The sequence below is a fragment of the Carettochelys insculpta genome, chromosome 30 (assembly GCF_033958435.1).
Source record: "Carettochelys insculpta isolate YL-2023 chromosome 30, ASM3395843v1, whole genome shotgun sequence".
Lineage (NCBI taxonomy): Eukaryota > Metazoa > Chordata > Testudines > Carettochelyidae > Carettochelys > Carettochelys insculpta.
The window spans coordinates 15,543,242-15,565,907 of record NC_134166.1 but is presented as its reverse complement, the minus strand read 5'-3'; the positions used below and the strand labels follow the sequence as shown (position 1 = coordinate 15,565,907).

Here is a 22,666-nt window from a genome sequence, read left to right as displayed (position 1 = left end):
GTCAGGCTGGATGTCCGAGGCAAGCAGCAGCTCCCAGTGGCTAAGGATGACCCTGGGGCTACAACTGGCAGATAACACCTCTGCCTAAACAAAGAGCAGGGAGGAGCTGAGCTGGGGTTTTGAATCGGGGGCGGCAGTTAGAGGCGAGGAAAAGAGAGAGCTGGAAGGCAGCCAGCCTGAGGAGGGGGAAAGCTACACCCCAGAGGGGCACCCCTCGGGGTCTTCCCCCCAGGACAGGTTGGAAGGACTGTCTCTGGCGGCTATGCTGTTGCTTCTGTGAGAAACTGGACATCTGTTGCCTAATAAACCTGCTGTTGTGCCCGCTGAGTGAGAGTCTCTCCTGCCAGCGGGCGGGGTGCAGTGCAGGGGGACCCCTGAACCCCATCACACAGGGCTTCACCGCCTCTGAGTGAAGGGGCTTTTCTTAATGTCCAGCCTAGACCTCCCCCAGAGCAACTTGAGACCAATGTTCCTTGTTCTGCCCTCTGCCACCACTGGGCACAGCCTGGCCCCGTCCTCTCTGGAACCCCCGTCAGGTAGTGGAAGGCTGCTATTAAAACCACTCCCCACACACACTCTTCTCCTCTGTGGACTAAATGAGCTCAGTCCCCTCAGCCTCTCCTCAGAAGTCTCGTACTCCAGCCCACTTATCTTTTGTGTTGTCTTCCGCTGGCCCCCCTGATGCATCCATGTCCTTTCCGCAGTTCGGGGCCCACAACTGGGTGCAGTACACCAGGTGTGGCCTCACCGGTGCTGCGTAGAGGGAATAATAAGTTCTCTAGATCTGCTGGAAATGCTCCTCCTAATGCACCCCAATACACCGATAGAAATCTAAACTTTGCGTGCCGATTGGCTGAGCGGTAGTCAGAGGGAGGGGCTCTCAGGAAGGCCAGCCCTGTTTAAACCCTGCTGGCAAGTGACCAGGGAGCTTGCAAACAGGGTGGTCGCTAACAGGAGGGAGTTTAGAGGGGGAGCTTAGAGGGAGCTAGTAACTTCTACAGGGGAAAGGGGCGGCAAGGTGGTTACGGTGGCAGCGTTCCCAACTGCTGGCTGGAGCTGAGGGACCCGCCTCCCCCAGGGTGCAGCGTGGGCAGCGGACTGCAAGTGGGCTTGGGGGAGTGTGGGGGGCAGGGGGCAAGACCCAGGGGTGTCAGTGGTGGGCGTGTGGTTTAGGGGCGTGTGGTACGGCTGTGTGGATGGTGGCACCCATGGAGGCTAGTGGTGGCACGCCCGGCTCAGATTGCCTGGGCCTCCAGTCCCAGTCCTGCGATCCCTGAATGCGCGTCCCACAGCAGCTCTGTGGGGCTCCGGGGGCAGCCGCAGCCAGAAAAAGAGTTGGTAGCTTTGGCAGGGACCCAGGGTGCGGCTGGGACGTGAGATCGGCACCTTCCTGGAGGACATGGGGCTGCAGCAGCGCATGGCCGGGTGCAGAGAGGCTGGGGGAGGGGGGACCTGGGGGCGATGAGAGCTGATAGGGGCAGTGTGATGAGGTGGGGGGGACATGGGAGTGGATGGGGGACAAAGGGTGATGGTAGCTGATGGGAGGCAGAGGGGAGGGGAGGAGGTTGTCAGGTCACAGGGAGCTTTGGGGACACGTGGTGCCAGGGAGGTGCAAGAGGTAGTGGAACTGTACCCTCGTTCTCCGCACCCCACTGCCTTGTGGGTTATCCTGGGAAGGAGCAAGACTAAGGGAGAAAACCCTGACAGAAAATCTGGAGGGGAGTCCTAAGGCGGTTCTGTGCCAACTTCTGGCATTGACCCGGCAACTCCTGCAGCTGAGCTGGTACCAGACGTAGAGGTTATCCTCTCCTTTGGACTATATCAGTAAAGCCGAGAGGGGGGCACTGGCATCTGGGCAACCCAGGGTCCCAAAAAGTTGCCCAGGCTCATGCCTGGAGAGGTACTCCAGCATCGCTAATGGCGTTGAACCAACATGGGAGGTAACAGATACTGGTTATAAGCTCTTGCTCGATTGGCGTAGAGAATGAGCGCAAGGGGTTGCCTTCGACGGTGGGAGAGATCATTACATCTCACTGGACAGTCACCGCCCGCCTCAAGCTGGGCAGCCCCCAGCCAATAGGGTACTGTACCACCACAGTTCACCTGCCTCACTGGGTGTGTGAGGCTTAAGGTTCCCAAACCTGACAACTGACTGAAATTTGAGCACCAGGCAAACCAATAAGAAAATCAACAAGAAAAGGAAACCATCAAAGTTTTAAGCTTGCTTGCTGGAATGTGCGGACCATGCTGACCGGTTTGACTGAAGATCTTCAGGACATCAGCGACACCCGAAAGACCACTGTCATCAATGAGGAACTGAAGAGACTCCAAGTTGACATTGCTGCTCTGCAAGAGACGCGACTCACAGATTCAGGATCTCTAAAGGAAAAGGACTACACCTTTTTCTGGCAGGGTAAAGCCCAAGAAGAGCCCAGGGAGCATGGTGTTGGCTTTGCCATCAGAAACACCCTTCTACAAATGGTGGAATTAGTCATGGGTGGATCAGAAAGACTCCTTCAGGTCATACTTCAAACTTGTGCCGGTCCTGTCCACCTGATCAGCGCTTACGCTCCAACCCTGTACGCCGCACCGGAAGCAAAAGACAAGTTCTATGATGTGTTTAGTGCTGCCACAGCGCAAATACCTGCTCGCGAACAACTGTACATTCTGGGTGACTTCAATGCGAGAGTTGGAGCCGATCGTGACTCGTGGCCTTCCTGCTTAGGCTGCTTCGGTGTGGGAAAAATGAATGAAAACGGACAGCATCTTCTTGAACTTTGCACGTACCACAATCTGTGCATCACAAACACATTTTTCCAAACAAAGCCACAGCACAGAGTGTCCTGGAGACACCCACGCTCAAAACACTGGCATCAACTAGACGTGGTCATTGCTAGACGTGATAACCTCAAAAACGTCCTTCTGACACGCAGCTACCATAGTGCTGACTGCGATACAGATCACTCGTTAGTTTGCTCCAAACTCAAGATGATTCCCAAAAAGCTGCACCACTCTAAACCCACTGGAAGGCCCCGCATTGATGCCAGAAAGACGGCAAACTCGGAGAGCCGAAAAGTTCAGAGAGACCCTTGAGGAGAATCTGCGCAGCAGCCCTGGGGGTGCCGATGTGACATCCAGATGGCGGCATCTGAGGGATACAATGTACAACACGGCCTTGTCAGTGTTTGGAAGAAGAGCCAGAAACACGAACGACTGGTTCGAAGCTAACTCCGATGAGATGATTCCAGCCATCGAAAAGAAGCGCGCTGCGCTCCTGGAGTACAAACGTTCGCCAAGCCAGAGTTTCCTGCAAGCGCTCAGAGCAGCCAGAAGAACAGTACAGCAGACGGCCAGGCGCTGTGCCAACAACTACTGTCTCAAGCTATGTGGCAGCATCCAGACCTGTGCCGACTTTGGTAATCTCAGAGGAATGTACGAGGGTATGAAGAAGGCATTAGGAATCACCCAGCACCAGATGGCACCTCTGAAATCCAAATCTGGTGAAGTCATCTCTGACAAGCCAAACAGATGGAGCGCTGGGTTGAGCACTACTCCGAGCTGTACTCACGCGAGAACGTTGTGGTCGACTCAGCCCTCAACACCATCAAGCTCCTACCAGTAATGGACGAACTGAATCAGGAACTAACTGTGGATGAACTGAAGAAAGCCATTGACAACATTGTAGTAGGAAAGGCCCCGGGCCAGGATGGTACCACCAGAGGTAATCAAGTGTGCCACAGACACTCTCCTGGAACCCCTACATGAGCTACTGTGCCTGTGCTGGAGAGAGGGAGAGGTTCTACAGGATATGCACAACGCTAACATCGTAACCTTGTATAAGAACAAAGGAGACAGAAGCGACTGCAACAATTACCGTGGAATCTCCCTCCTAAGCATCACTGGTAAACTGTTTGCTCGCGTCATCCTCGGCAGACTCCAGAAGATTGCTGAGAGGGTGTATCCTGAATCACAGTGCAGATTCCGTGCAGAGAGATCTACCACTGACATGGTCTTCTCTTTGAGGCAACTGCAGGAGAAATGTAGGGAGCAGAGGAAGCCACTCTATATTGCCTTCATCGACCTAACCAAGGCCTTCGACTTGGTCAGCAGGGATGGACTGTTCAAACTGCTCCACAACATAGGATGTCCATCATGGTTACTCAAGCTGATCCGGTCTTTCCACAAAGACATGAGAGGAACCATCCAATATGACGGCGCATTATCAGATGTTTTCAGCATCGGGAGCAGCATCAAACAAGGATGCGTCCTTGCTCCGACATTGTTCGGGATCTTCTTCGCACTCCTCCTGGAGCATGCCTTTGGATCTTCAACAGAGGGCATCTTTTTGCACACAAGATCTGATGGGAGACTGTTTAATCTTGCAAGGCTGAAAGCTAAAATCCAAGGTGTGGGAAGTCCTCATCAGAGATTGGCTGTTCGCAGATGACGCTGCTGTTGTGTCACACACAGAAGACCAGCTTCAGAAACTGCTGGATTGGTTCTCCAAAGCATGCAAGGACTTCGGGCTTTCCATCAGCCTAAAGAAGACAAATGGACTTGTTCAGGACATTGCTGACCCTCCATCAATCAGCACTGACAACTATTCGTTAGCAGTCATCCACGAGTTCGTTTACCTCGGGTCCACCATCACTGACACCCTGTCATTGGAGTCTGAGCTAAATAGGAGTATCAGAAAAGCAGCCACAACTCTGTCCAGACTCAGCGAGAGAGTGTGGAATAACATCAAGTTGTACACACACACCAAAATGCAAGTCTACAGAGCCTGCATCCTCAGCACCCTCCTTTATGGCAGTGAGACTTGGACCCTGTACGCCCGCCAGGAAAAGAGGCTGAACATCTTCCACTTGCACTGTCTCAGGTGCATCCTTGGAATATCATGGAAGGACAGAGTGACCAACACCGCCGTCCTTGAGCAAGCTGGAATCCCAACCATGCACACCCTCCTCAGGCAGTGGCAGCTCTGCTGGCTTGGCCACGTCCACAGGATGAATGATGGAAGGATCCCAAAAGACATCCTGTATGGTGAGCTAGCCTCTGGCAAAAGACCTCCCGGACGCCCCCAGTTGCGCTACAAAGATGTTTGCAAGAGGGAGCTCAGGGAGGTAGACATTGAGCTGGACAGCTGGGAGGAGCTGGCAGACGATCGCAGCAGATGGAGGCAGGAACTACACAAGGGCCTTCGGAAGGGCGAGATGAAGATCAGACAGCTAGCAAAGGAGAAGCGAGCCCACAGAAAGCACAGTAAGGACCTGCCAGACACCCACTACACATGCAACAGATGCAGCAAGGACTGTCACTCTCATGTGGGCCTTCACAGTCACAGTCGACACTGCAAATGATGATCCCAAATGGAATCTTCGAAGGGCGCGATCCATAGACTACGTAGACTGAAGGATGCTACTACTACTACTACTACTACTACTACTACTACTACGCCTTTAGCATTCTTGGCTACCAGGGCACACTGTTGACTCATATCCAGCCTCTCACCCATTGTAATCCCCAGGTCCTTTTCTGCTGTATTGCTACTTTAGCCAGTCGGTCCCTGGCCTGTAACAATACTTGAGATTCTTCCGTCCCAAGTGCAGGACTCTGCACTTGTCCTTGTTGAACCTCATCTGATTTCTTTTGGCCCAATCCTCCAATTTGCCTTGGTCACTCTGGACGCCATCCCTGCCCTCCAGCGTATCTACGCGGCCCCCTAGCTTAGCGTCACTGTGAACTTGCAGAGGATTCAATCCAGCCCCTCATCCAAACCACGAATGAAGAGGTTGTATGAAACCGGCCCTGGCACTGACGCCTGGAAGACTCCACTTGACACCAGCTGTCAGCGCCGTCCAGCCGCTGCTCACTGGCTCTTGAGCTTGACGATCTCGCCAGCTTTCTATCCGCCTCACAGCAACCTCATCAGCACAGAGCACCGCGAGTCTGGTGCCGTGACGGTGGCCTGTGAGTCACTGCAGCCCCCTTGCCCAGCCATGCAGCCCCGGCCCCCAGCACCACCCAGCCATGGAGATGCAGCTCTTTTGGGGTTAACGGGATTCCCTCCCACCAAGCTTGTCCCAGCCCTCAGCTCCCCTCTGACCTGTTGTCCGACCCAGCCCCGAGCTGTCGCTGGCTGTTCAGTGGCTCCGGCACTAGCCGAATGGAGCAGCTTGACTCGGAACCCCACAGCCTCGGTCAGTGGGCACATTGGCGTGCCAGGCTCACCAGCCCATCGCCAGCCTAACGGCTGACACAGAGGTTGAGGTGCTGGGAGAGAAGCCAGATACCGTGCCCGGCCCCTGTCTGCTACCAGCGCACAGGGAGCCTGGGGCTCTGTCACTGTGCAGCTGCTGCCCCAGCCACTCTGGATGTGTCCTGCCTGAAGTGGCAGAGGATGTCCCTGTCACCTGTCACTGACTGTGCACCCTGTTGGCCCCGGCCTGTGCCCTGGGCTCACCCTGTCTCTGGATTCTTTGGGATTGTTCTGCATCCAGCCCTTGGGCTCCGTTCAGGGCCCAGACAACCCCTGGTCTCTGTCCTGCAGAGGCTGCTTCCAGGCAGGCTGCAGCTGGGCTGGACACTGCCTGTCCCTTCCAAGCAGTGCCCCCAGCCCTGCGAGCAGCGAGTTGTATCTGCTCTCTGTTCATCTCCCCCTCCCACCCAGCCAGGGCATCTGCCCCCCATGTCCCACTGCAGCTCAGACTCCTGCCCACGGTCCCCAGCCGCATACTGAGTCAGGGTCCCCCTGAGACCCAGGCACTGCCGGCCCCGGCGCAGCCTCCTGCAGGGCATGGAGCAGATGGCGGGGGCAGCGCGATCTCAGAGCTGCTGGGCCTTTCTCCCTCTGTTGATTTTGTTCTAGGACGTGCCAGCTCCTTCTTGGTGCTTCTGCCCCCACCCAGCCCCCTATGCCCCCACAAGAAGAGAGAGCTTGGCGGGGGATTGGGTGGGGGGGAGGTGCCCTGAGGAAAGAGATCAAAGAGGAGAAAGCCCCCCAGGGAAGGGGTGCAGACCGGAGGGGGGCAATTCCTTGGCCCTGCAACTGGAGTCTGGACACCCCCTGCCTGGTCAGACACTCAGAGGCCATGGGGAGACTCAGGAGCCTGGAGCAGTGAGGCTGGCTAGCAAGGAGATCAGTGGTGGGCTGGGTTCTCCCCGCACCCCACCGGATCCCTGGAGCTAGCAAGAGGCTCTGGCAGGCAGCCCAGGATGGCCCAGTGTGGTGGGCCAGGGATGGGCAGCTCCATCCAGGTCGGAGGAGATGGGAAGGACCAAGCCCAGGGCCAGGCCCACAGGGTGTCTGGCAGCACCAAGCACACTGAGGGGCCATGACCATCAGGCTGGTCCTGAACCGTCCTAGGTCCCTGCTGTTGGACTGGAGCCTGGGAGTCGGAGCAGCTCTGTCCCCTCTGCACCCCAGCCAAGAGCTCCTGACAATCACGGGACTCCGGGAGCCAGAGCCTCAGGGAGGCACCAGGAACTGTGAGGGGGAGGCCAAGGAGAGGCCAAGAAGGCACCTGCTTGTCTCCGCAGCTGAGGGCAAAGGGCAAAGGACTCTTGCTGCCGCACGCAAGGAGAGCCGTGGGACACCGTGTGTGGCCATAACTCTCCTCACAGCCCCACGTCAGCAACGCCAGGACCCTCCCCCAGCCCAGGCGCCATTGACAGAAGGTAACGCTCTCTGTTCCCTGCACAGAAACGCTGCCCCAGCCCACGGTGACGCCCAACCAAACCCTGGCGCTGGAGAAGGAGAACTTCACCCTCACGTGTAACCCCTCCCCTGGCGCCGACACCCTGCTCTGGCTCCACAACAGCACGAGCCTCACGCCCGCCGACCAGCTGGTGCTGTCCCCGGACAACCGGACCCTGACGGTGCTGAATGTCACCCGGGGCGACGCTGGCACCTACCAGTGCGAAGTCAAGAACCCCGTCAGCACCAACAAGAGTGAGCCCAGCACCGTCACGGTGGCCTGTGAGTAACGGCAGCCCCTGGCCCCGCCGGTGTCGCTGAGCGATGGAAATGCAGGCGCCGGGCGGGGGGCAGGGAGGGGGGCTGTTTATCTGGGGATCCCTCACTGGCGCCGTCCTCCCCCGGTCTCCTTTTCCGTGTAGATGGGCCAGACGCGGCCAGCATAGAGCCACCAGGATCTGTCACCCTGCCCCTGGGGTCCCCTCTCACCCTGAGGTGCGTCACCGACTGCGTCCCAGCCCCGAGCTATCGCTGGGCTCTCAACGGCACCGACACTGGCGAGTCCGGGAGCAGCTTGACCCGGAATCCCACGAGCTGGGCTCAGCAGGGCACGTACGAGTGCCGGGCTCACAACTCCGTCACCAACCTCACTGCCCAGGCGACGGTCGACGTGTGGCTGACAGGGCCGGGTGAGTCCCCAGTGATTGAACCTTGTGTTGCCTTCCTGTGGGGTGGCAAAACGCCCCACTGGGGACAAGGTGCAGGGGGAGCCAGGGCATAAGTGTGGCTGGGGCCAGGGTGGGGGATTGGGGGTGGCCAGGGTGTGAGCGGGTCTGCGTCTGTACATGGTCCCTCCCCTTCTGCTCCTCTGTAGGGCCAGGCGCCAGGGACCCTGGAGCGGGGCTGGGCCTGGGGTCCGTCACTCCGATGGCTGGAGCAGGCTCTGCTGTGGCTGGGGCACAGGGGATCCGTCCATGCATTGAACAGCTCCAGAGCTGTCCTTAATCACAGACTCCTTGACTCTACCCGACCTCGGAGACTTCTTTGGCTTCAGCTGGGGCCGGAGCCAGGGCTGTGCACCCCCTCTGCGGCTTCCCGGGGCGGACAGACAGATGGACACACGTTATGCTCTTGGCTGTGGCTGGAGTCAGCCCAGTTCTACCCCCACATCTCCCAACGCAGCGGGGGGTCTGGGCCTGTCGGTCCCCTCCCTCCCTCCCCCCCACCAGGGACTGCCGCTCTCATCCCCCTCCCGGCAGCCCATCTCCCCCAAGCTGAGTAACGTGGCAAGTGGGTGATGTGGCCCTGGCCCTGTGCATGGTGTTCCCTGCCCACTGCCCGCCCCTGACTTCAGCAGAAACAGCCCCGACGAAACCGTCGCCTCCCAGTTCCCACCCCACCAGCAAGTGAGAGAGCCCACTGCTCCGCCCACCCAGTGCTGGGGGACTGGGGGCACTCGCTCCTCCCCAGCCCTCCTGAGGGGGCTGGGCCCCACTTCCTGACCTTTGAGAACCCCCAGTTCAGCCTCTGGATGCAGGGTCCTCTCTGGGGCCCATGCCGGCCAAGCTTTGGGGCCCTGACTGAGCCGGTGGGGTTGCAGCCTCCCGTTGGGAGCCGAGAGGGAAAGCGCTGGGAAGTGTAGGGCTGGCGGCGGCCATGGCTGGGCTCCTTCACACACGCCCCTTTTTCTCTCTTCTTTCTAGCTCCTACAGATGCCTCACCGTCATCCTCGGGCCTGTCAGCCGGCGCCATCGCTGGCATCGTCATCGGGTCCCTGGCTGGGGTATCGCTGCTCGGGGGCCTGATCTACTTCCTGCTCTGCAGAAATGGAGGGTAACGGCTCAGGGGACCGGGTCCCTGGGGCTGGGGGCTGCCCCGGTGCTGGTGAGGAGGGGTTTGGGAACTACCAGGGGTGCTCCTCAGGGTCTCTGCTTGTCTCTGTCTCTGTGGTGAAGGGTCCTTCCACATCTCTCCCCCCAGGATGGGTCCCACCCCATGTGCCTCTTGGAAATGGTGTGGGGTCCCTTGGAAGCAAAGCCTGCCCAGGTTGAGACCCAGCACCTTGATCCCCCTGGAGCTCCTTCTCCCAGCAGGGACCTGTGGTCTCATGGGGAGCAGCCGCACAGGGGAGGCCTGGTGGGGGGAGAAGAAAATAAGAGAGAGGGAGGAAGGCAGGAAAGGATGGAGACAGGCGTGGAGAGGATGGATGGAAGGACGGAAGGATGGATGGACAGATGGATGAAGGGAGGGAGGGAGGGAAGGAGACAAGCGTGGGGAGGAGGGATGCGTGGGAGGATGGATGGGTAGATGGACAAAGGGAGTGAGGGAGGGAGACAGGCATGCAGAGGAGGGATGGAAGGATGGATGGATGAAGGGAGGGAGGGAGGGAGGGAGGGAAGGAGACAGGCATGGGGAGGAGGGATGGAAGGATGGAAAGATGGATGGATGAAGGGAGCGAGGGAGGGAGGAAGGGAGGGAGGGAAGGAGACAAGCGTGGGAGGATGGATGGATGGGTGGGTGGGTGGATGGATGAAGGGAGGGAGGGAGGGAGAGAAGGAGACAGGCGTGGGGAGGAGGGATGGAAGGATGGAAGGATGGATGGGTGGGTGGATGGACGAAGGGAGGGAAGGAGGGAGGGAAGGAGACAGGCGTGGGGAGGAGGGATGGAAGGAAGGAAGGATGGAAGGATGGATGAAGGGAGTGAGGGAGGGAGGAAGGGAGGGAGGGAAGGAGACAGGCGTGGGGAGGCTGGCGGTGGATAGGTGCGGAGGTGGGTGGATGGGCGTTGGATGGTGGCAGAGCTGGGTTCCGTAGCAGGGATGGATGGTGCTTGGGGGGGATGGACAGAGGATATAAGGGTGCCACAGACTCACAGGGGGGGCCCACTCTTGGCCGCTCATTGCCCAGGGGGCCCCTTCAGTGTGACAGCCCTTCTCGGGGCCCACTCTCGGGCTGAGCCCTTCTGCCATCCAGGCCCACAACTCTCTGAGCCTCCCTCCCTCCTGTCTCTGCCGGGGGCCTCTGGGGAGTCCCATCGCTCTGCCCCCCCCGCCTGGCCTGGCTCTGCTCCCGGCGGGCATAGTGCAGCCCTGCCCTCGAGACTGCAGCGACGGGCAGCCAGCGCAGCACAGGCGGGTCACTGAGCACCAAACATGGCACAGGAACCCAGGGCCTGTGGGCCTGGCCTCCCTAGCACTGCATGGCTGAGTTGGCCCTGCAGCCAGCTGGGCTCTGCCTGATCCCTCCGGCCAGCCGAGCCACCCCCAACCCTCCCCAGCAGCTCCTCCTCGGCCTGGGTCTTCTGTCCAGATAAACAGGTGCCCAGGCCCCTCTCTCCTCAGCCCCTATCCCCACTGGCTAGGGCCAAGCAGGGCTGGGCTCTCCATCACCAGGGACCCCCAATCTCCAGGCCATTGTCAGGGGGTCCTAGCTGCCAGCTGAGCTCACACCTGGTCCCCGCCACAATAAACCCTCTCTCACCACCTGGTTAAACAGGCAGCACATGGGGAAACTGAGGCACACACAAGCTCTTGATATAAAACACTACAAAAATTGCCATGCCAGGACAAGGGGATTGGTGGATGATGGGTGGGTGGGTTGTGGGGTGGGTGGGAGCCTGTGTGGGTGTCTGCAGGATTATGGCGGGTGGATGTTGTGTGTCGGGGAGTGCATGGGGATGAATGGACACATGAGTAGGTGCAGGTGTGAGGGTGGGGGGATGGGTGCATGATCAGGGTGTGGGAGGGAGGCTTGATGGAGGTGTGTGGGGGTGAGGGTTGAGGGCAGGGAGGTAGAGGGGTGTGTGTAGGTCAGGCAGTGGAGTTGGTGGATGGATGGATGGTAGATGGATGACTGGGGGTGGGACTTGGTGGGTGTGAGGAGGATGGTTAAGTGGAGCGGAGATAGATGGGTAGATGTGTGGGGGGTGATCGAATGGGTGTGGGGGTCAGATCGAGGAAGGAGCGTGGGACTGAGCGGCTGTGGGGTGGGTGCCTCAGTCGGGGAGCTAGGTGGCTGCGTGTAGGACAGGTGATGGAACTGGTGCTGAATGGGACTGAGTGGGTGTGGGGCAGATGGGTAAGTGGGGAGACATTTGTGTGTATTGCTGGTGATGTAATCAGGGAATGGAACTCGGGGGGGGATCGGTGAACAGGTGGGTGTTAGACAGATGAATGCCGTGGGATTGGTTGAGCGGACGTTAATGGAGGGATGGGTAGGGGAGGGCGTTAGGAAGGGATGATGCATGTGAGAGGAATGGATGAGGACCTATGAGGAGAGGCTGAGGGATTTGGGCTTGTTTAGTTTACAGAAGAGAAGACTGAGGGGTGATTTAAGAGCAGCCTGCAACTTCCTGCAGGGGAGCTCTATAGAGGGTGGTGAGAAACTGTTCTCAGTCGTGACAGGCAGCAGAACAAGGAGCAATGGGCTGAAGTTACAGAGGGAGAGGTGTAGGTTAGATGTCAGGAAAAACTACTTCCCCAGGCAGGTGGTGAAGCACTGGAATGTGTTGCCTAGAGAGGTGGTGGCTTCTCCATCCCTAGAAGTTTTTAAGTCCCAGCTTGACAAAGCCCTGGTTGGGATGGTTTAGTTGGGGTTGATCCTGCTTGAAGCAGGGGGCTGGACTAGATGACCTCCTGAGGTCCCTTCCAGCACTGGGATTCTATGACAGATAGCTAGATAGAGGGCAGGGAGGAGGGGTGGGTGGGGGTGAGTGATCCATGGGGAGGCAGGAAGCAAGGGAAGGAGGTTGGCAGTGTCGGGGAAGCCAGGTGGCTGCTGCCCCTGACCTGGCACAGCCCATCCCCTCCCCACGCCCCACTAACGTCATGCAGAGTCTGCTGTTTCCCCAGGGGGCCCAAGCAGTGTGTGCCCGATGGACGCCCGGCTGCGCCCCCACACAGTAAGTAGCCCCACTGCTCGTTGCCGGGTGCCATGTGCTGCATGGGCCAGGCCTGTGACCAGTGTGGGCGCAGCCCGCAAGCTGCATGCCAGCTCTGCTGCTAGTGCCTTTGCTGCTGTCCTGCACCAGAGCATGATGGAGGGCCAAGCCCAGGGCATGATGGGAAACTCCCCAGCTAGACAGGAAGTGACATCAGAGCTGCACCGGTCCCAGCGTCCAAGAGCCCAGCCAGGATTCTGCTTCCCTTGGCTGAGTCCCGGCTCCCCCAGTGGCTGTTCTGGGCTGGGGGTGTCACAGGCTCTGGGTGCCCCCCTGCACACCTCCTGATGGGAGCTCTGGGGGCAACTGCAGAGATGGAGCAAGGGGTCACTTGGGCCTGGGGTTCCATTCGCACTGCACACCCCAACCCTGCTCCTCAACCCCCTCACCCTCTGCTCCTCCCACCCCTCCCCGACCCACCCCGTGCAGCTGGTGCTGGGAGCCTGGGGCAGCACCACAGGGACATGGGCTGGGGGTCATGTAAGCCTGGGGTTCCCCCTTATTCCCTCCACTCCTGCTACCTGCCCCCCTTCTCCTGCTCCCTCACACCTATTGTCCCCTCCCACCTCTGGAGTCACCACCCCGCTACAAGGAGCTGCCCCTCCCCGACCGGGTCCCCACCGTGACCTTGGGGCCTGGGGGGGCACTGGAACGTGCTACTCACCCAGCTGATGCTGCTCTGTCTGCTGCTCCTGGCACCGCCTGGGCCCTGCTGCCCCCGGGGTGTCACTGCTGGTGGGGGGGGCAGCATCCCAGGACTGTCGTGTTTCTAATCCCTTCTGTCTCCTGTCTCTGTCCTTCAGACCAGGATGTCGGTGACAACAGACCCACCAAGGTAAGGACCCTCTGTGTCCAGCCGCAGGACTCCTGGGTTCTGTCCCACTGCTGAGAGGGGAAGGGGGGCAGAGGGGTCAGAGTGGTGAAAGACAGGGAGCCAGGACTCCTGGGCTCTCTCCTGGCTCTGGGAGGGGAGCGGGGTCTGGATGGTGTGAGGAGGAGGAGGACTGGACAGCCAGTATTCATGGGTTCTCTCCAGGCTCTAGGAGGTGAGCAGGATTTAGACAGCTGGGGAGGGAGTGAGAAGGGGGTGTAATATTATTGGGGTTCTGGGCACGGCTGAGGGAACCAATCCAGGGCGAATTGCTGCAACCTGGGCCACTCAGCTCCTGCTCAAAGCAGCGCACCAGGCCATGCGTCAGACTCTGCAATCCGAAGGGTTATTAGCCGGGACAGAACCGGGCGAGAGTTCCACACCACAGCCATCAGCTGCGGCTACTGATGCTGATTTCCTGAAAGTCTCTGAACGCCCCCTGCACACAGGCTTAGCCCATGGGGCCCGAAGGAACCAATATGGTCCTTGCCAGGACCCTCTTGTGCCCCGTGGAGGGAAAAGTCCTTTCTTCCTCCCCGGCCCTGGCGTATCACCTCTCCATGGCGTCGCCATTGGTGGCTGCGTTTGCCAGCACCTCCCCGTCCATTTCCGTAATCTGCGGAGCCCCCGTCTGGGGATCGGGCCCTTTGCTCAGCCCCCGTCACTGGGGGGGGGATCCCCCCTTGGGGCTCTCAGCCTGAGACCGTTTCTAGCACAGCTCCAGAGCGAATATCCGTAATGCCCCATGCCAACACGGCACTGACGCACAAGTGACAGAGACAGATCCGGGGCATCGCCAGCTTTCACTACACAACTCACTTGGCCCCCCCAGCACAAGATTTGATGCAAACCTAGTACAGGGATCACCGAAATGGTTTCATATTCAGTTTAAAAATCCAGTAATGGCCCAGTCCCCAGGCAGAAGTGAGGCAGGAAGGAGATGCCAGTAACATCATAGTGCAGCTCTGGGCCTGCCCATGTTTGGCTCTAGGTCACCGCTGCCTCTAACACAACATTCGAAGCACCAAAGTTTGATTGGGCCGACTTCAGAAAATTGTGCTTGTTTAACACTGGCTTCATCATGGCAATGACAATGTTGGGGACACCTGTTACACACCCATAGCAATGCTTAGTCACAACGATTCGCTTGTGCAGCGTCGCTTCCACGTGTCTTAGGTGCTTCTGCCAAGAGCGCTGCAAAACGGTGAACTTACAAACACGGGCTGTGGCAGACATTCGGAATTCAGTAATTATCCAGTAAATGTTCCTGCCAAAGTCTCCCTAGAGGATGAGCCTCAGCCTTTGGCCATACAAGCAAAACGTTTGTGTGCCTAGTTTCCCCTTCCATAGCAGACAGAAGGTTTGGAGTAGCTACAGGCCACAACTGGGAAGTTTCAGATTTACAAAGACTTTTAACTTACCTTCTGTGCTCATACGTCACTGTCGACACGGTACAGGCTTCTCTCAAAACACCACGCACCCGGTACAGTGGTACAGCTTTTGGGAACAGCCACCAGCACATTACTTGCAAAAACTCACACCAGTAACAAGAGCAAACTCACTGCAGATGTACTATCAAAACAACCAGGCAGTCCAGCAGCACTTTAAAAACTAACAATATAATGTATTAGGTGATGAGCTTTCATGGGACAGACCCACTTCTTCAGCCCAGAGCCAGACCAGACCAGACTCAATAGTTGAGGCACAGAGGACCATACATAGTCTTTAAAGTGCTACTGGCCTGCTTTGTTGTTTTGACACTCCTGAAGTGGTTCTCAACTTTTTAATTGGATTAACAGCCATGAGGCAGTTGATCCAATGAATTAAGCTGAGAGCCATTTCAGCTGCAGGGCAGAGAACTGCACAGCTGAGGTGCAGGACCCAGCTCAGGTAAGACGGGGATGTGAGGCCGAGGTTAGAAGGGAGGGCAGAGCTGATCAGCCCTCTGGCTTCCATCCTCTGCAGGAGGTGGGGTCCCTGCAGATGGTGCTGCTGTCCGGGGCTCTGCCCCACCCACCTTACAGACACGGGGGTTGGGGTTCCCCTCCCAGACCCAGCTGGCTTCCAGCCACAGGGGGTCTGGGTGTCCCCTCTGGCCCCAGCCAGGGTTCCCAAAGCTGGCTCTGCCAGTCAGGGGTCTGCCCCAGCCGGCTTCCAGTCATGGGGATGGGAGTTCCCCCCATATCAGCCAGGGTTCCCATGGCCGGTGCAGCTAGCTGGGACTCTACGCCCCAGCCGGCTTCCAGCTGCAGGGGTCTCTGTGCCTCCCCTAGCTTCCCCCAGCCTGTGAGTCACTTCTAGCTCCTCCATGTGCCTGTCCAGCCCCTGAATGAGGGTTCAGGCAGGGGGAGCAGTTTGGGGATGGTGTCTTTCCACCACCACAGCTCTGACTAACTGTAGGCAAAGCAGAGTTATTATTCTATTAACCTAGTTCCCCTTTTCTATGAAGTCTCTTGTGAATCTCTAAACGTGAGGGGCACAATCTTATATTCTTGCCTCAGGCACATAATTAGCGAGTTCCAGCACTGCTCCCCCGTCCCCAGGCGTGCGAATTGCCAGGGGTCACCAAGTCTTCCTGAATTGCCAAAATGGGTCCCCGCCTGGAAAAGGTCGGGAACCACTGAGCTAGAGAAACTATTCACAGGCAAGTCCCTGCCCCAGTCAGACAGCGGGTCAGAATCGCGCCTTCCCCCTGCTCAGTCCCAAACACCAGCCTGACTGAACAGACCTTTCGTATCATCTCCAATCGGAAGATCCTTGGGAATGCACAGAGGTGGGGCTGGAGCCAGGACTCCTGGGTCCTCTCCCTGATGCAGTCCTTGACCTGCCTTTCCTGGCTTTCAGGGTGACCAAGACATTCAGTATTCCACACTCGCCTTCGCCGCCAAAGACCAGAAGCTGCCGCCCGGGCCCCAGCCCCAGCCCCAGCCCCAGCTGAACAGCGGCACCATCTACTCGGAAGTCAAAAAGAACTGACTGATTTGCTTGGGACTCTTTGGAATCAAGATCCTCCTCTCTGTCGCTGGGAGCTGCCTTCGTCTCTCACCTGGGATCTGCTGCAGCACGTCCCCCCTCGGCACTCTCTGTGGGGCAGCTATAATCCCACCTACCCCACCCACTGAGAACAGTACCACCCTGGCCACCCAGCAAAATGGGCACAACCCATTCCCAGCTGAGGGCTGTCAGGGTTCCTGGGTTCTTGCCCCAGATCTGGCAGGACAGAGGGGTCTGGTAGCTACAGCGGGGGGGTGGGGCAGGAGCCAGGACCCCTGAGTTCACAGCTGTTTGCACAGGGGTCCAGGGTTGGGGGTGCATCCTGCGTGGTGAGGGTGGGAGGGAAGAATAAGAGTGGACACCCCCGACCCTGGGCCTCCTGTTCAGTGCCAGCTGGGCACAGGGAAGCTGTGGGTTGACAGGCAGCCCTCGTCTGGGGTGCAGCAAAACACTCCACTCAGCCCAGGCTCTCCCCTCCCCAGCAGTCAGAGGGGTGCAGGGCAGTGGGGCGGTCAGAGCTGGTTGTGGGGGGGTGGGAGGTCGCTCTCAACGGGTGGCACCAGCTGGTCCAGGATTGCTCTAAGGACCGACACTGCTTGTATGAAATTAAATGTCAGAATTACACCCACGAATCCCAGGAGTGATTGTGGGCGAGGACGGCCACTGTGGGGGGACACGGCCCTGGGACAGGCGGGTGCTGGGGACACAGACACTGGGGGGGGAACAAGGCCCTGGGACAGGCGGGTGCTGGGGACGCAGACACTGGGGGGAAGACAAGGCCCTGGGACAGGCGGGTGCTGGGGACGCAGACACTGGGGGGGGAACAAGGCCCTGGGACAGGCGGGTGCTGGGGACGCAGACACTGGGGGGGGAACAAGGCCCTGGGACAGGCGGGTGCTGGGGACACAGACACTGGGGGGGAACAAGGCCCTGGGACAGGCGGGTGCTGGGGACACAGACACTGGAGCGGGGAACAAGGCCCTGGGACAGGCGGGTGCTGGGGACGCAGACACTGGGGGGGGAACAAGGCCCTGGGACAGGCGGGTGCTGGGGACGCAGACACTGGGGGGGGAACAAGGCCCTGGGACAGGCGGGTGCTGGGGACACAGACACTGGGGGGGAACAAGGCCCTGGGACAGGCGGGTGCTGGGGACACAGACACTGGAGGGGGGAACAAGGCCCTGGGACAGGCGGGTGCTGGGGACGCAGACACTGGGGGGGGGGACAAGGCCCTGGGACAGGCGGGTGCTGGGGACACAGACACTGGAGGGGGGGACAAGGCCCTGGGACAGGCGGGTGCTGGGGACGCAGACACTGGGGGGGGGGACAAGGGCCTGGGACAGGCGGGTGCTGGGGACGCAGACACTGGGGGGGGGGACAAGGGCCTGGGACAGGCGGGTGCTGGGGACGCAGACACTGGAGGGGGGGACAAGGCCCTGGGACAGGCGGGTGCTGGGGACGCAGACACTGGGGGGGGGGAACAAGGCCCTGGGACAGGCGGGTGCTGGGGACACAGACACTGGGGGGGGGAACAAGGCCCTGGGACAGGCGGGTGCTGGGGACGCAGACACTGGGGGGGGGAACAAGGCCCTGGGACAGGCGGGTGCTGGGGACACAGACACTGGAGGGGGGAACAAGGCCCTGGGACAGGCGGGTGCTGGGGACACAGACACTGGAGGGGGGGACAAGGCCCTGGGACAGGCGGGTGCTGGGGACGCAGACACTGGGGGGGGGGAACAAGGCCCTGGGACAGGCGGGTGCTGGGGATGCAGACACTGGGGGGGAACAAGGCCCTGGGACAGGCGGGTGCTGGGGACGCAGACACGGGGGGGGGGGACAAGGCCCTGGGACAGGCGGGTGCTGGGGACGCAGACACTGGGGGGGGGGACAAGGGCCTGGGACAGGCGGGTGCTGGGGACGCAGACACTGGGGGGGGAACAAGGCCCTGGGACAGGCGGGTGCTGGGGACGCAGACACTGGGGGGGGAACAAGGCCCTGGGACAGGCGGGTGCTGGGGACACAGACACTGGAGGGGGGGACAAGGCCCTGGGACAGGCGGGTGCTGGGGACGCAGACACTGGAGGGGGGGACAAGGCCCTGGGACAGGCGGGTGCTGGGGACGCAGACACTGGGGGGAAGACAAGGCCCTGGGACAGGCGGGTGCTGGGGACGCAGACACTGGGGGGGGGACAAGGCCCTGGGACAGGCGGGTGCTGGGGACGCAGACACTGGGGGGGGGGACAAGGCCCTGGGACAGGCAGGTGCTGGGGACGCAGACACTGGGGGGGGACAAGGCCCTGGGACAGGCGGGTGCTGGGGACGCAGACACTGGAGGGGGGGACAAGGCCCTGGGACAGGCGGGTGCTGGGGACGCAGACACTGGGGGGGGGGGAACAAGGCCCTGGGACAGGCGGGTGCTGGGGACGCAGACACTGGCGGGGGGGACAAGGCCCTGGGACAGGCGGGTGCTGGGGACGCAGACACTGGGGGGGGAACAAGGCCCTGGGACAGGCGGGTGCTGGGGACGCAGACACTGGGGGGGGAACAAGGCCCTGGGACAGGCGGGTGCTGGGGACACAGACACTGGAGGGGGGGACAAGGCCCTGGGACAGGCGGGTGCTGGGGACGCAGACACTGGAGGGGGGGACAAGGCCCTGGGACAGGCGGGTGCTGGGGACGCAGACACTGGGGGGGGAACAAGGCCCTGGGACAGGCGGGTGCTGGGGACGCAGACACTGGAGGGGGGGACAAGGCCCTGGGACAGGCGGGTGCCGGGGACGCAGACACTGGAGGGGGGGACAAGGCCCTGGGACAGGCGGGTGCTGGGGACACAGACACTGGGGGGGAAACAAGGCCCTGGGACAGGCGGGTGCTGGGGATGCAGACACTGGGGGGGGAACAAGGCCCTGGGACAGGCGGGTGCTGGGGATGCAGACACTGGGGGGGGAATAAGGCCCTGGGACAGGCGGGTGCTGGGGATGCAGACACTGGGGGGGTAATAAGGCCCTGGGACAGGCGGGTGCTGGGGACACAGACACTGGGGGGGGAACAAGGCCCTGGGACAGGCGGGTGCTGGGGACGCAGACACTGGGGTGGGACACAGACACTGGGAGGACACAGTGATGTAGTGGGGTGTGTAGCTCACAGAGGTTGGGGGGCTGCTGCTGGGGGTAAGCTGGCGACGAGGTGACGCCTCTGGGCTGCAGACAAAGGGGCAGGTGGAGCCTGAGGGGTGTGAATGGGAGCTGGGAGTTGGAAGCAGTGAGGCTGGGCTGGGAGAGAGAGAGGCAAAGGAGGGGACAAGGCCTCAGCTCCGGGGGCCCTCGGGGTCTCCTCTCCCCAGCGTGGATGGGACTGGCTGTCTCTGCCGGCTGCACTGACTCCTCTGTACGACGCTGTGTCCTGTCGGCTCATAAACCCGCTGTTCTCCCGCTGAGTGAGAGTCACTCCTGCATGTGGACGGGTGCAGAATCTGGGGATCCCTGAATCCCATCACACTGGTGGCAGTGGTGGGATGTTCTGCACCCCGAGGACAGAGCATCCAGCAGTAAGTGACGGGGGCGCAGGAGGAAGAAGGGGGGGCAGCGAGACCCAGGTGTGCTGACGGGCAGTGAGGTGTGGGTCCTTGAGGCAGAGGGGCCTGCAGCCGAACCTGAGCAACTGCAGTCGTGGTCCTCGAGAGGGGATGTCACACTCGAGGAGGGGCTACTCCTGGGAGTCCATTGGAGTCGGTCCCAGAAGGCGGAGGGGCTGAGGGCCCAACCCCAGGGAACATGTGACCCGCGAGGAGTCTGGCACACTGACGGGAGTCTTCCAGGAATCGTGGGGTGCAGCAGGCATTGATCTTTGAGTCTGGAACCCCGCTCAGCAACTCTGCTGTGAAGCGGCAGCGCCTGGAAACTGAACTGAGATTAAAGGAGCTGGACATGGCAGCATGGATGTGCTGAGGGTTAAGGAAACTCCTGCAGGGGTGAGCCCAGATCGGGGCAGGGAGCCGTGGACTGCATGGAGCTCTGAACCGAGTGGCCTGCCACAGCTCAAGGAGGGAAGGGGCGATTCCAACCCATCATCTACTAGTGCCCAAGACAGGCCCGTGAAGGGTTTTTCAGGCCTGGACCGAGGAAAGTGCCTGTGTGTCTGTGCAGGAAAACAGCTTGTCCACTGGGAATGGCAAGTTGTCTGTGAAAGAAGCTGCTTCACCTTCTGGGCATGTGTCGCGACCAGCCAGGAGGGCTGGGACAGAGTTTCTCCCATTGTCTGTCTGTGGCGAACAGCAGCAGCAGCTTGGGCAGAAAGCAGAGCCTGCATTTGAAAAAGGTGCCAATGAGGAAACTAGTCCATTGTCTGAGGAAGACTCCCCCAGCCTGGGGAGGCTGGAGAGGGAAGTCGGAAAGAGCATTCCAGGTGTGACTCTGAACCCAGCCGGGGGGCTGGAACAGAGGGAAGGGCTCTGGGATGGGCAGTGGTATCCCTGATAAGGACACTGGTCCTTGGTGCAAGAAAGGGGCTTCTGCTTCTAGGGAAGTGAATCCTTTGTCTGAGCCTGTGGGGGTCAAGATGGTGGCAAGATCCCAAAGCTGGATCTGAAGGCAGCTGAAGTGGGCCTACCTACGGGAAGTGGGCCTACCTCTGTGTCTCTCAGGGAGGATGATGCTTTATCTTGGTCTGATCCAGTTAGTATCATCAGGGAATCCCAGAGACCAGGCGATTCCGGTAGTTGTTCTTTGCCTGATGCTGAGGTGTTACTGGGAGGGGTGAGAGGACTCTGTACTACCAGAGTCATCCTCCAGCCAGGACACTGGAGCTGCGTCTACACGTGCACGCTACTTCGAAGTAGCGGCAGTAACTTCGAAATAGCGCCCGTCACGTCTACACGTGTTGGGCGCTATTTCGAAGTTGAAATCGACGTTAGGCGGCGAGACGTCGAAGTCGCTAACCCCATGAGGGGATGGGAATAGCGCCCTACTTCGACGTTCAACATCGAAGTAGGGACGTGTAGACGATCCGCGTCCTGCAACATCGAAATAGCGGGGTCCTCCATGGCGGCCATCAGCTGGGGGGTTGAGAGATACTCTCTCTCCAGCCCTTGCGGGGCTCTGTGGTCACCGTGGGCAGCAGCCCTTAGCCCAGGGCTTCTGGCTGCTGCTGCTGCAGCTGGGGGTCCGTGCTGCATATACAGGGTCTGCAACTAGTTGTTGGCTCTGTGGATCTTGCACTGTTTAATGAAAGCGTGTCTGGGAGGGGCCCTTTAAGGGAGCGACTTGCTGTTGAGTCCGCCCCGTGACCCTGTCTGCAGCTGTGCCTGGCTCCCTTATTTCGATGTGTGCTACTTTGGCGTGTAGACGTTCCCTCGCTGTGCCTATTTCGATGTTGGGCTGAGCAACGTCGAAGTTGAACATCGACGTTGCCAGCCCTGGAGGACGTGTAGACGTTATTCATCGAAATAGCCTATTTCGATGTCGCAACATCGAAATAGGCTACTTCGATGTAGCCTTCACGTGTAGACGTAGCCTGGAAGAGCAGACTGGCAATGGAGTTATGCTGATTGATGAAGATAAAGAAGCTGGTAGCAGAAGTGAGGGAAGGGACCCCAACCTTTTGTCTGGTGGTACTGGCTGTCTTCCTGGAAGGGGAATATGTGGGAATCTGCCTGTTGGGCCAGAAGTGATCCTGGGCATAGGTGAAACCCAGAAGTTGGCTGTGGCTCGAGGGAGCAGTGCCCCCAGGGGTGCCAGAGAAGGGTGAGTTGTTGTTTGGGGGAGCTCTTGTGGAAGAGAATGTCCCTGAAACTTTTCCTGAGCCATCTGTGGGGGCTGTGGAAAATGGGAGTGAGGTGAAGGAGAATGATCAGGAAAGGTGTTTGTCTGTAAGCGCCAGAGCCAGAGCCAGTCTGTGGAGAAGTTTGTCTCAATTCTTGATGGCCAGGACCTGCCTGAGTGTGAAACCACTGGCTGTGCTCTGCTAGGGGCTGGAGCAGGCAGTGTAAAGGTTTCTCAGGAACTGAAGTTGATCCAGGTAAGCTGAAAGCTACAAGGAAATGTGAGCAGCCCTGTGATAAGCAAGTGACTGGGTGTGACCAGCGTACCGGGAGAGTAGTGTTATTCCAGGCTGGTGGGGTAAGTGAACTGAATGGGCCTCAGGTTTGGAGGAAAGGTTGTGTGGCTCA

The 22,666-nt window shown here is 59.7% G+C and overlaps 1 protein-coding gene across 6 annotated transcripts in view; it reads left to right on the top strand.

Annotated features, from left to right (window-relative positions):
- Positions 1-17,144, top strand: part of LOC142003877 (cell adhesion molecule CEACAM6-like) — a 31,777-nt gene extending 14,633 nt beyond the window's left edge. Inside the window, exons 3-8 of one of the 6 annotated variants that reach the window (XR_012642890.1) lie at positions 7,703-7,978; positions 8,119-8,385; positions 9,400-9,580; positions 12,547-12,596; positions 13,439-13,470; positions 16,351-16,402. Coding sequence is in view for 4 of the 6 variants with exons in the window: in XM_074981216.1 (XP_074837317.1) it covers positions 7,703-7,978; positions 8,119-8,385; positions 9,400-9,529; positions 12,547-12,596; positions 13,439-13,470; positions 16,351-16,482 (887 nt within the window). In the remaining 2 variants the exon portion in view is untranslated. The other 5 variants (XM_074981218.1, XM_074981216.1, XR_012642891.1 and 2 more) reach the window with 5 other exon arrangements.
- Positions 17,145-22,666: the final 5,522 nt, after the last annotated feature.